General features: G+C 39.6%; 1 protein-coding gene across 3 annotated transcripts; it reads right to left on the reverse strand.

Moving 5' to 3' along the window:
* Positions 1–1,353: 1,353 nt before the first annotated feature.
* On the reverse strand, positions 1,354–7,742 carry LOC106609751 (tetraspanin-8). 3 transcript variants are annotated; one of them, XM_014208740.2, is made up of 9 exons: positions 7,541–7,742; positions 6,653–6,718; positions 6,347–6,460; positions 5,973–6,047; positions 5,038–5,133; positions 4,242–4,340; positions 3,752–3,862; positions 2,807–2,890; positions 1,354–1,960 (listed from the first exon to the last, which is right to left on the reverse strand). In XM_014208740.2, exons 1-9 carry the CDS (start codon positions 7,598–7,600, stop codon positions 1,832–1,834), a joined length of 834 nt encoding a protein of 277 aa, XP_014064215.2. In that variant the 5' UTR covers positions 7,601–7,742; the 3' UTR covers positions 1,354–1,831. The 3 variants fall into 3 exon arrangements, with proteins under 3 accessions (XP_014064215.2, XP_014064216.2, XP_045578446.1); XM_014208741.2 differs by lacking the exon at positions 5,973–6,047; XM_045722490.1 differs by lacking the exon at positions 4,242–4,340.
* Between the last annotated feature and the right edge of the window lie 4,959 nt (positions 7,743–12,701).

Consider the following 12,701-nt stretch of genomic DNA (forward strand, 5'->3'; position numbering starts at 1 on the left):
TGACATTCTGGCAACTTTAAGTAAAACAACTTAGTTTTTCCTGTTTTTCACACGTGTGTCTGTCCTCTCATTGGCTAGAATGGTACAACCTGATCTCGCCTGCCTTCAATCATTGAGGAGATGTATTTCCATTGTTAGAGCGGTCACTATATAGTCAATATAATAGATAAACATTGGTCTGGTGCTGTGTTTACGTCTGTATGCTATTATTGTTTAAAAGAGGCCTGGTGCAGGTTCTGATAGGGCCAAGTAGTGGAATAGTGGTGAGGTTTTAATGGGTGTAAGATCTGATAGGGCCAAGTAGTGGAATAGTGGTGAGGTTTTAATGGGTGTAAGATCTGATAGGGCCAAGTAGTGGAATAGTGATGAGGTTTTAATGGGTGTAGGATCTGATAGGGCCAAGTAGTGGAATAGTGGTGAGGTTTTAATGGGTGTAAGATCTGATAGGGCCAAGTAGTGGAATAGTGGTGAGGTTTTAATGGGTGTAAGATCTGATAGGGCCAAGTAGTGGAATAGTGGTGAGGTTTTAATGGGTGTAGGGTCTGATAAAGCCAAGTAGTGGAAAAGTGGTGAAGTTTTAATGGGTGTAGGATCTGATAGGGCCAAGTAGTGGAATAGTGGTGAGGTTTTAATGGGTGTAAGGTCTGATAGGGCCAAGTAGTGGAATAGTGGTGAGGTTTTAATGGGCGTAGGATCTGATAAAGCCAAGTAGTGGAATAGTGGTGAGGTTTTAATGGGTGTAGGGTCTGATAGGGCCAAGTAGTGGAATAGTGGTGAGGTTTTAATGGGTGTAGGGTCTGATAAAGCCAAGTGGTGGAATAGTGGTGAGGTTTTAATGGGTGTAGGGTCTGATAAAGCCAAGTAATGGAATAGTGGTGAGGTTTTAATGGGTGTAGGGTCTGATAAAGCCAAGTAGTGGAATAGTGATGAGGTTTTAATGGGTGTAGGGTCTGATAAAGCCAAGTAGTGGAATAGTGGTGAGGTTTTAATGGGTGTAGGGTCTGATAAAGCCAAGTAGTGGAATAGTGGCGAGGTTTTAATGGTGGAGGGTCTGATAGAACCAAGTAGGCTGAAAAGAGGAAGAGAGAGGAGGAGGAGAGAAGAGAGGAAGAGAGAGGAGGATGAGAGGAGAGAGCAGGTGGAAAAGAGGAAGAAAGAGGAGGAGGAGAGAAGAGAGGAAGAGAGAGGAGGATGAGAGGAGAGAGCAGGTGGAAAAGAAAGGCAGAAAATGAAATAAGGATGGGGAGAGGAGAGAGCAGGAGGAAAAGACAAAGGCAGAAAATGAAATAAGAATGGGGAGAGGACAAAAGTCATTGGAAGAAATGGTTGTTGAATAAAGAAGGACCATAATGATAAAAGATGCTTGTCCCTTTATTCAAGACACTGTAACCAACACTGAGGCACTACAATGGTTAAATGGTTGAACAGTTGAACAGTAACACTTTGGACAACACAGCAGAGATGTCTAATAATGTCCCTAGTTGTCCTTTCAAGTGTGTTATGAGTATGTACAAAATATGAGTGCATTGCTAACCTGATCCCAGATCTGTTTGTGGTCTGGCCAATGCCAACTGTCGTTCTGCCCCTGAACAAGGCAGTTAACCCACTGTTCCCCGGTAGGCCGTCATTGTAAATAAGAAGTTGTTCGTAACTGACTTGCCTAGTTAAATAAAGGCCATCGTGCCAGTCTGTCATTGCCAAGTCAACTCTTTGTCACTCATTGTCATGTTTGGCTTGACACAAATGAGTGACAGGAGTTGTCATGATGGCACAAACAGACTGGCACTCAGACTAGTGCATTGAGTATCCTTCATAAGAGGACCATTTCATTTCAGACACTCTCTGCTGTGTCACACAACTCTCTGTACTGAGGTGGTTGAGAGGTGAAGATCACAGGTGGCACATTAACCGTTCTTCTCATCTGGCAGAGTATTGTGATGGCCAGGGCAACTCCAATATCCTGAGGACCAGACACACAGTAACGGCTCAGTCAGGATTGATGGAGCAGGTGACTAGGTGCTGAGTGTGATAGATAATGGTTAAATCAAATAGGCCTACACTCGAGAGGTACGGTAAAAATCACTATGGTACAGCGCTGGGGTCAATTCATCCATCCTTCAGTTAGCATCCTGACTTTCAGATGTTTTAATTGTTGTTGTTTACTTGTATGTACTGTGTACTGCAATTCAGCTTTTAGCTGCCACATACGGCCTGCGTGTAATAATTATAAGAAACTGTAACGGCTGTCGTAGAGAGGGGACCAAGGCGCAGCGTGTTGAGTGCTCATACTGAAGATTTATTTTAACTCAGAATACTAAAGACAAAATAACAAACAGCCAACAGTTCTGTCAGGTACACAGACTAACTAAACAGAAAATAACTACCCACAAACAAAGGTGGAAAAAAAAAACTACTTAAACATGATCTCCAATTAGAGACAACGAGGACCAGCTGCCTCTAATTGGAGATCATCCCAAAAAACAACAACATAGAAATAGAAAACTAGAACTAAACATAGATATAGAAAACATAGAAAAACACAAAACACCCCCTGTCACGCCCTGAACAACTCTACCATAGAAAATAACATCTTACTATGGTCAGGACGTGACAGAAACAAATACTACTAAAGCTTTCAATTTAGGTAGTCAATTGAAATTCACTTCCTGAATTGAAAAATACACATGAAAAACTATGGACAATTTTCAATTTGGGAATTGAATTTCAATTGATTGAATTGAAAAAACTGAATGGACCCCAACCCTGGAAAGGTTAAATAGTACAGACATAGATATGAAATACATACCCATAATGCTTGAAGTGCTACTAATGTTCCTATCATCAGGCTGATTCCATAGCCCACCAAAGAGAATAAGATGGGAAGACATGGCTGAAAAGGAACAATTAAGAGTTTGTCATTTTGTGTGAAAAACAAGAGTATACAGCTCTGTATTATATCAGAACTTGAACAAATATCAGTTTATTGTTGTCACGCCCTGACCTTAGAGAGCCTTTTTATTCTCTATTTTTGATAGGTCAGGGTGTGACTAGGGTGGTTACTCTAGTTTTTTGTATTTCTATGTTGGCCTGGTATGGTTCCCAATCAGAGGCAACTGTCTATCGTTGTCTCTGATTGGGGATCATATTTAGGCAGCCTTTTCCCACCTGTTGTTTGTGGGATCTTGATTCTGTATTGTTGCTTTTTAGCCCTACAAGGCTGTACGTTTCGTTGGTTTCTGTTTTGTTGCTGGTTCACCTTAAAAAAAGATGATGAACCCAAACCACGCTGCGCCTTGATCTGACCATTCTTCCAACGACGTTCGTTACAATTGTATCAATGAGTACTGCAAAACCTTTGGCGCAAAATTTAAAATCAACTTTTTACTTCTTGACAGCAGAGAGATATTTATTTTTATTTTAGAGTTCATTTTGTGCAATTCTACACATTTTGACATTGGGTGAAGAGAAAATGTTGCCATTTTAAAGCAAGTTTGCTGCAATTCTACACATTTTGCCATAGGGTGGTGAGAAATGTATGCAGTTTTTAATATGACATGAGTGAGACTGACACACAACATCAATGGGGACCCCATGGGTGGTAATTCAGCCATTATAACAAGTTTCGATAGGTGGCCGGTAAACAAATTTAGCAATCTAAAAAATATTAGCTGACATGGCCTAATTGATCCAAGGGACTTCAAAATGGCTGCCAGTTGCCCATCCCCGGTGTAGTGGAATGACATGTTTTTACCTCTTTATATACCAGCATGTGTTCATCCATTAGTCCCTTGTGGTCATCATCCTCAGACATATCACTGTTGGGATAGTGAATAACAAATCTTGTATTGTTACCAGGAGCAACCTGAAATAGAATGTGACATGGTTTAAAACAGTGCTTTACTTTAGCTGCATGATTTCTTATTAGGCTGCATCATGTCATCCATGATAATTGTCTGGTCCAAATGTGTTCTATCGTTTTTGTTGCTTTTACAGTTTTGTCATGTACATCTTCCTCAGTTTATGTATGGTTGTCTTATCACTGTCCTCATCTGTTTTGTATTTTGTTTTAAAAATACTTTTTAAATACAATTTTTTTATTGCTCTTATCGAAAGACGAGAGATTTACACTTTCATATTTGAGTGATAACATTTTTAACACAGACTGACACATTGAAACCCATCCTCCTCAGCATACACATAACACCAGCAACAAGTTAACTTATTTAACGCAGCAGACTCAAACATTTAAAGTTTGTTGAGTCCTCATCAGAACAGAGACAGGAGAGGGGGATGTCTGTGCCCCAGTCTTGGTAGCCTTGTACGAGCCCACAGCATCTGAACTGAAAGTGAAGGAAACAGACATTATAAAAACACGATTTACCAGGTATAGTTAAGGCCTAGTCCTGGAAGACCCTGGAGAAATCTCCAATGAAAGTGCTTTTAGTCCAGGCCTAGATTTACATAATATGGAAAACCGGCCCTAAAGACACACATACTGTCACGTCCTGGCCAGTATAAGGGTTAATTGGTATTGTAGTTTGGTCAGGACGTGGCAGAGGGTATTTGTTTTATGTGGTTAGGGGTGGTGTTTTTCTAAAAAGGGCATTTGATTTAAGTATTCCGGGGTTTTTGGGCACTGCTTCTTGTTTACGTATTTCTATGTTGATCTAGTTAGTTGTATGTCTATGTTTGGTTAATTGGGGTGGACTTCCAATTGAAGGCAGCTGTGTGGTGTTGCCTTTGATTGGAAGTCCTATATTAGTTGGGTGTGTTTGTCTGTTTAATTGTGGGAGATTGTTCCGTGTATAGCATCAAGCCTTACAGGACTGTTTATTGGCGATGTGTTTCTTTTGTATACGTGTTTATTTTGGGTTTTCCTTCTTTCCATATAATAAAGAAGATGAGTTTACACATACCTGCGGCATTTTGGTCCTCCTTAACCGATGACGGCCGTGACACATACATTGAATTGGCACTCTGGGGCTGTGAATTGGCACAAGCAGTGACCATAAGAAGCATTAAATAAAGGTGACTTACCTTAGTCTGTATGTTGTATAGCCCTTTTATATCTGTTTGATTCGCTCCACTTAGAGGCATCATAGCTAGTTGTTCCTCTCTGATTAACTCCTCCATCTTGAAATGAATCAAGTTAACATTGAGTGTTATATTCACAGCTGAAACCTAGAATCAGTTCTGAATTTGAAATGGACAGATACAGTACATTGAATTATCAAGAATCAGATGTATTGCACCATCATACAATAACTTCTCAAATATCTTTCCACCAGAACAGCAAACAAACATTGTCTCAAGGTTGAATTAGAAAATGAAGATATAAACAGGTAACTGACAAAATAATGGAAACCCTTGAGTAAATGAGGGACATGGACTATATTGAAAGTAGGTGCTTCCACACAGGTGTGGTTCCTGAGTTAAGTAAGCAATTAATATCCCATAATGCTTAGTGTCATGCACAGTATGAAAATGATTTTGGCTACCATGGCTATGCCCCCATAGGATGATATGCCACCATCCAAAGGGCACGAGTGGTCACTGAATGGTTTGATGAGCATGAAAACGATCGATGTAAACCACATGCCATTGCCGTCTCAGTCACCAGATCTCAACCTAATTGAACACCTATGTGAGATTCTGAAGCAGCTCCTGAAACAGTGTTTTCTACCACCATCAACAGAACCCCAAATGATGGAATTTATCGTGAAAGAATGGTCTCGCATCCCTCCAATAGAGTTCCAGACACTTGTAGGATCTATGCCAAGGTGCATTAAATCTGTTCTGGCTCGCTGTGGCCCAACACCCTATTAAGACACTTTATGTTGGTGTTTCCTTTATTTTGGCAGTTACCTGTGTGTGTGTGTGTGTGTGTGTGTGTGTGTGTGTGTGTGTGTGTGTGTGTGTGTGTGTGTGTGTGTGTGTGTGTGTGTGTGTGTGTGTGTGTTTGACTACTGTACCTCGTGTTTGAATTGATATATTTTCACGCACTCCACAAACAGGTATAGGCTGGCCAGTGACATACCTACTGAAAACTACATACACATATAGGGGTTGTAAAGCAAAATCAATACTAAAGGTTAATTCAAACCTTATCACACTTTCTGGAAAACATGTTGGAAACAGGTCATGGGAAAAGCGTTGATTGTTTTCAGTTGAATTGTATGGCATGCCCTTACCTATCAGAAAGGAACAGTTTGCAGGAGAGGATTCGTCAGTAGCCAGATCCCAGATCTGTTTGTGCTGTATAGCCAACTCCTATGATAACTATCCAAGACAAACAAACAGATCTGGGATCAGGCTAACACTTTGGGACAGGTCTTGGCAAGCTTACCAGAACCACAGCCCATTTCTTCTCCTTGCGAGCGCCATAAACCCCAAAGATTGACAGGACCAGGGTTGCTGCTTCTAGGACATAAAGAATTGCTATCCCTGGCAGAATCTCTATCTGTGAATAGGAAGACAAGCCAGATTAATGATATGACAATTCTGGGTTTATAATCATAATATTACAATGATACTGCTGAAGTCTAGCCTGGTCTCAGATCTGGGACCAGGCTAGATGGACACATCATTATTATAACGAAATGTGTATGATATAATTAGTAAATGTAATAGGGGCTATAAAAATAACAATTACTTCTTCTGATTGGTGGAAGTACCCATGTCCAAATAATGTGATGGCCAGCAAGAGGGTGCTGATGATCTGAAGAGAATACAACACATGATACAATCAATCATTACAATGTACAGGGTATTATACTGAGAATTCTACTGATATTGCACAGTAAAGGTTGATACAGTAATTTGTTTCAGAGGAGAGTTGAGGGATCTATTTCTTCATAACTTCAATAATGCATTTGACCAACACCATCTACAAATGGTTTGTAAGCAGACAGTAAATTGTATTTACATATATTATACCTCATTTATAAATAGACTAAGAAATTATACATTATTAAGAAATGAATAGCTGAGATATTTACTTAGTCAGCTGGTTATAAAAATCTAATATCAGTTATTGAGTAACCTAATATTCTGATAAAAACGTGATAACTAAGGTCAGTAGGCCTATTTGAAGATGAGAATAAACATAACTCATAATTTTAAAGAATGTAGCAGCGCTAGAGGATTATACTGAGCAAATAAACAAATAGGGGAACTAAAAGACCGACATAAATAAATAAACTGAACACAGCCACAAACCAGAGCTAAAACGTGTTCCAGTGAAAGGTTAGATTAAAGCCCAGTAGCCTAATTGCAACATTAAATACAACATTTCTATTGTCGTGTTTCTTTCAATACTGCACTATAGATCAATCGGCTCATTATTGTTGATGAAAGTGGCACCGCTCTTTATTCAGTTGCGTGTGAACTGCAACGCTCACTGCTTGAACACCCCTCCGTGCGCAGAAGTTACAAAAATAACCGGCTATAATTACAAAAAATCTGCTCACATTAAAAAACGTTGTTCCTATAAAAAATCAACTCGAATATTAACAGGCCAATAGACTGGACGATAACTTACCCCGATCAAGACACAGACGAAAATGAACGCCCGTTTTACGCAGATATTAATTATTCCCATTTTAATATTTGGTTATGATAAAACAAAATTCAAAAGGCACTCGCACATCTGAGCAATCTTATTGCAGGTGCATGGCAACAGTTGAAACAGGATGAAGGAAAAAGGAAACCGCACACTGCTCTTGATAGTGTCACTGATATTTAATAAGCTTTTGTGAATTTTCTGAAAACAGCACCTCTATATAGACCTAGCCCCACCCACATCCGTTCCACGCATGGAAAGGGGTTGGAGGCAAAGGAAAAATAAATAAGTGCTACCAAACATAACAATATGCATTTCACAAACACTACAAACGTGTATAAATAAGACGCATTGAACACGTCCATAAAACCACAATGAGGACATAGCAAGTTTTCATTAATCATTGTGTACATCATACGAAAAACATCAGAGTAATCTTAAATAGACACATAATTCATGTTCAAATTCACAACATAACATATATAGGCATTTCATCATTAAGACCTTTAGGAAATAATGTCTGGAGGGTGAAAATCCCAAAACATTCTCTTTTGCTCAGAGTATTATTAATATCACCTCCCCTGTCTGACATCTTAACTTTCTCTATGCCACAAAATCTAAAGGTGGAAATGTCATGCTTTTGGTCATTAAAATGTACTGCGACTGGATAATCCCTGTCGTTTCTCCTGATTGAATTTTTATGTTCACTAATTCTCTGTTTGAGAGAACGAGAGGTTTTACCGACATAGCAGAGCCCACATGGACATTTAATAATGTAAATAACATGGGTGGTGGAGCACGTAATGATATCATTTATTTGAAACCGTTTTCCTGTGTGGGGGTGGCAGAAATATTCACACTTCATCATATTGTTGCACTGTGCGCATCCTCTGCATTTATAGCTACATTTGGTAGAGGGCGTAAAAGAGCCTGGCTGATTTTCTTTCGTGGCTGGCAGTTGGCATGAACCAATTTATCGTGTAAATTGCGACCTCTTCTATACACAATAAGTGGTGGATTTTTTAAATTCTGCCGGCAAAGCTGGGTCCGATGATAAAACATGCCAGTGTTTCTTGACCACACCTCCCACTTTTCGCGAGTTCAAAGTATATGTGGTTGTGAACATTACGGAGTGTTCTTTTGCTTTAGCGGTCTTTTTTGTAACAATTCATCTCGTGTTTTTCCCAATGCCAAATGAAGAGCTTCATCCACACATTGTGAAAAACTTAGAAACTTAATGCGCATATCCGCTGCTTTTTCTAGATAATCCTCTGTGGAGTGGCATATACGGCCCAGTCTGAAAAACTGGCTTCTAGGAAGTCCTCTTTTTAATGTCTCAGGATGGAAGCTGTCCCCCTGTAATAGAGGATTTCTGTCTGTTTCTTTTCTATACAGAGCTGTAAACAGGGTTCCATTTGATTTCTCAATCCACATATCGAGGTAATAAACACGTTTAGTGTCACTTTCAATAGTGAATTTGAGATTGGGGTCAATGTCATTGAGTAGTGCCATAAAACCTGACAGCTCTTGTTCAGTTCCTTCCCATATGCAAAAAATGTCGTCAATATATCGATACCACTTCAGGATTTTATTCAAAAATGGGTTTTCGTTTTTATTATTAACAAAACGTTCCTCAAAAAGACCCACATAAAGGTTAGCATAGCTCGGAGCGAATGTGGAGCCCATCGATATTCCATTCGTTTGGAGGTAGTATTCATTATCAAACGTGAAATAGTTATACTTCAACACATATTCTGCCAGCTCTAGAATAAAGTTTGTTGGTGGATATTCATTAGTATCTCTGTCTCCCAAATAGTGAGCTAGTGCTGCCAGCCCCTCCACATGGGGAATGCTGGTATATAGACTCTCCACATCTAATGTGACCAGAATACAGTCTTCTTTTAAACCCGTTATTGGTGAGATCTTGTTTATGAAGTCTATAGAGTCTTTTACATGAGATGGCAATGCTTGCACATGAGTTTTAATAAAAGCGTCTACAAAGTTCGACAATGGCTCTAGCATTGAGCCTATGGATAATTGCCTTGTTGTGTTTTAGGTTTGTGTAATTTCGGTAAAATGTACAGGCAAGGACGTATGGCACATTTACAGCAAATATATTCATATTCAGGTTTTGAGATAAGGTGGTTTAATAGGGCTTGCTCCAGATTAGAGCATATATCCCTTTGGAACACCTGTGTGGGATCAACACTTAGTTTTCTATAGAAACGTTCATTACTGAGTTGTCTCTGAATTTCTTCTTTATATTTTTCATAGTCTAAAACAACCACAGCGCCCCCCTTGTCTGCAGGTTTAATAACCAGGGACGCGGTAATTAACCTCTCCAAAAAAGACCTTACTTACGCTCAAGTCTCAGTGTTATCTAAGGGCCTCTCTTTTGTACCTACATGTACAGATAAACCATTTGATACGAAAGTAGATCTGTTTAAATTCTTTCGCAAGATTAAACTTAAGCATGTGTTTTCACAAAACACTGTTTCGGGCCAAGAAACACATCAACGAACTGGTACCCACTTTAAGCCCAAAAGCAAATTCTGTCCCAACTCCTCGATTAATACCTATTGTAGGTTAGTCGAACAAGAAGCCATGTCAGTGTATACGAGACAAACAAACCACATTCAGAAAAATCTCACTAGAACAGAAGAACAGGCACTTAATGAATTATTGAAAGATTTATCTTTGGTTATTAAACCTGCAGACAAGGGGGGTGCTGTGGTTGTTTTAGACTATGGAAAATATAGGTTTACACATTTATACAGGTTTAATCAACAGTTTGGATAAGCAGTTCACTTCAGAGTTGGTCTAGCTGAAGCCCAGAATCTTTAAGTCCAGAAAATAGATTGTCCGATTCCTTTAATAACTGTTTCTTCTTCTTCTCAACATGAGTGTGTTGACATGCTGCTGAATGGGGTTTTGTGTCATGGGAGGGACTAGCCCGCATGAACGCAACGCCCATGAACTTGACTTATATTTTCTTTAAATGGGCTCTTCCGGAAGTTAGAGAGAGATGTGCAACCACAGCAGCAAGATTTGTGGCCAGTTGCCCTGAGAAAAGGGCAACCAGTGGAGCACAAACAACATTGTAAATATTGATGTTTATTTATCTTCACCCACTATTCGCACTACAACTATTTGCTCATTGTTAAAACACTGGACATATCTGATAATATAACTCTTGAAATGTCTGTATCTTTATGAAACCTTTGTGTTGTTTACTGTTTATTTCTAATAGTTTGTTGTTGATGTTGTTTTTTGTTTCTTCTCACTTTTGTTTATTGTTTATTTCACTTGCTTTGGCAATGTAAACATATGTTTCCCATGCCAATAACACCCCATTAAAGAGAGCGAGAGAGAGTTGTTCCCCTTGCTCTGCAAGGGCCGCGGCTTTTGTGGAGCGATGGGTAACGATGCTTCGAGGGTGGCTGTTGTCGATGTGTGCAGAGGGTCCCTGGTTTGAGCCCAGGTTGGGGCGAGGAGAGGGATGGAAGCTTTACTGTTACACAAGTAGGCGTGAGTGAACATTAAATCACATAACTAGCCATTTCTGGACAACTATGACCTCACCACACTACGTCGAAAATGGCACCCTATTCCCTAGTGCTCTTTGGGCCCTTGTCAAAAGTAGTGCACTATATAGGGAATAGAATGCTATTTGAGACGCAGCCCCACTGGGACCCTAGGAATCCAGAGAAGGGCCAATTGTTAAACAATGTCAATGTCAATGCAACCCCCGCAAAACATCTGGAGCACATTTTGTACAGAGGAAGATAGTAACGGAACAGACTCAAGCATATGATAGTAATGGAACAGACTCAAGCATATGATAGTAACGGAACAGACTCAAGCATATGATAGTAACGGAACAGACTCAAGCATATGATAGTAACGGAACAGACTCAAGCATATGATAGTAACGGAACAGACTCAAGCATATGATAGTAATGGAACAGACTCAAGCATATGATAGTAACGGAACAGACTCAAGCATATGATAGTAACGGAACAGACTCAAGCATATGATAGTAACGGAACAGACTCAAGCATATGATAGTAATGGAACAGACTCAAGCATATGATAGTAACGGAACAGACTCAAGCATATGATAGTAACGGAACAGACTCAAGCATATGATAGTAACGGAACAGACTCAAGCATATGATAGTAACGGAACAGACTCAAGCATATGATAGTAATGGAACAGACTCAAGAATATGATAGTAATGGAACAGACTCAAGCATATGATAGTAACGGAACAGACTCAAGCATATGATAGTAACGGAACAGACTCAAGCATATGATAGTAACGGAACAGACTCAAGCATATGATAGTAACGGAACAGACTCAAGCATATGATAGTAACGGAACAGACTCAAGCATATGATAGTAATGGAACAGACTCAAGCATATGATAGTAACGGAACAGACTCAAGCATATTCCCCATTCCCAGGAAAAGGATGTACGAATGAAGGAGAAGGGATCGTACGTGTTCTACAATATGTTTGAGTTCAAATCATATTTTATTTGTCACATACATGTGTATAGTAGATGTTATTGCGGGTGTAGCGAAAATGCTTGTGTTTCTAGCTCCAACAGTGCAGTAATATCTAACAAGTAATATCTAATAATATACACAATCTAAAGTAAAGGAATGGAATTAAGAATATATAAATATTTGGATGAGCAATGTCAGAGCAGCATAGACTAAGATACAGTAGAATAGGACAGAATAAGATGCTGGAATAGAACTGTTCCTTTCTGGGTAACGGATTAGTTCAACAACTACATAACTGAGCACATACAGTATGTCCAGTTGTTTCCTGTGAGGTCTTGATTGTCAACATGACACTCAACACTGAAGGGTCTTGTTTTGAAAACATCAATCCTAATTTCCTTTAGTAATCACTGAAATAACACATCTACGGTTAATCTTCTGAAACGTTCACCACTCCACTTATGATATCACTGGTTACTCCAAGCCAATGAACGGAGGAGTGAAGGAAGCATGGATTGTGTAGTAGTTGGAAATGTCCCAAGTGTTTACCCGTGACATGTCCCGCAGTACTAACTGTCACCACTAGAGGGTGTGTATTGCCGGTGACGGTTGTGTTTGGTGCTGTG

The sequence above is a fragment of the Salmo salar genome, chromosome ssa07, assembly GCF_905237065.1.
Source record: "Salmo salar chromosome ssa07, Ssal_v3.1, whole genome shotgun sequence".
Taxonomy (NCBI): Eukaryota; Metazoa; Chordata; class Actinopteri; order Salmoniformes; family Salmonidae; genus Salmo; species Salmo salar.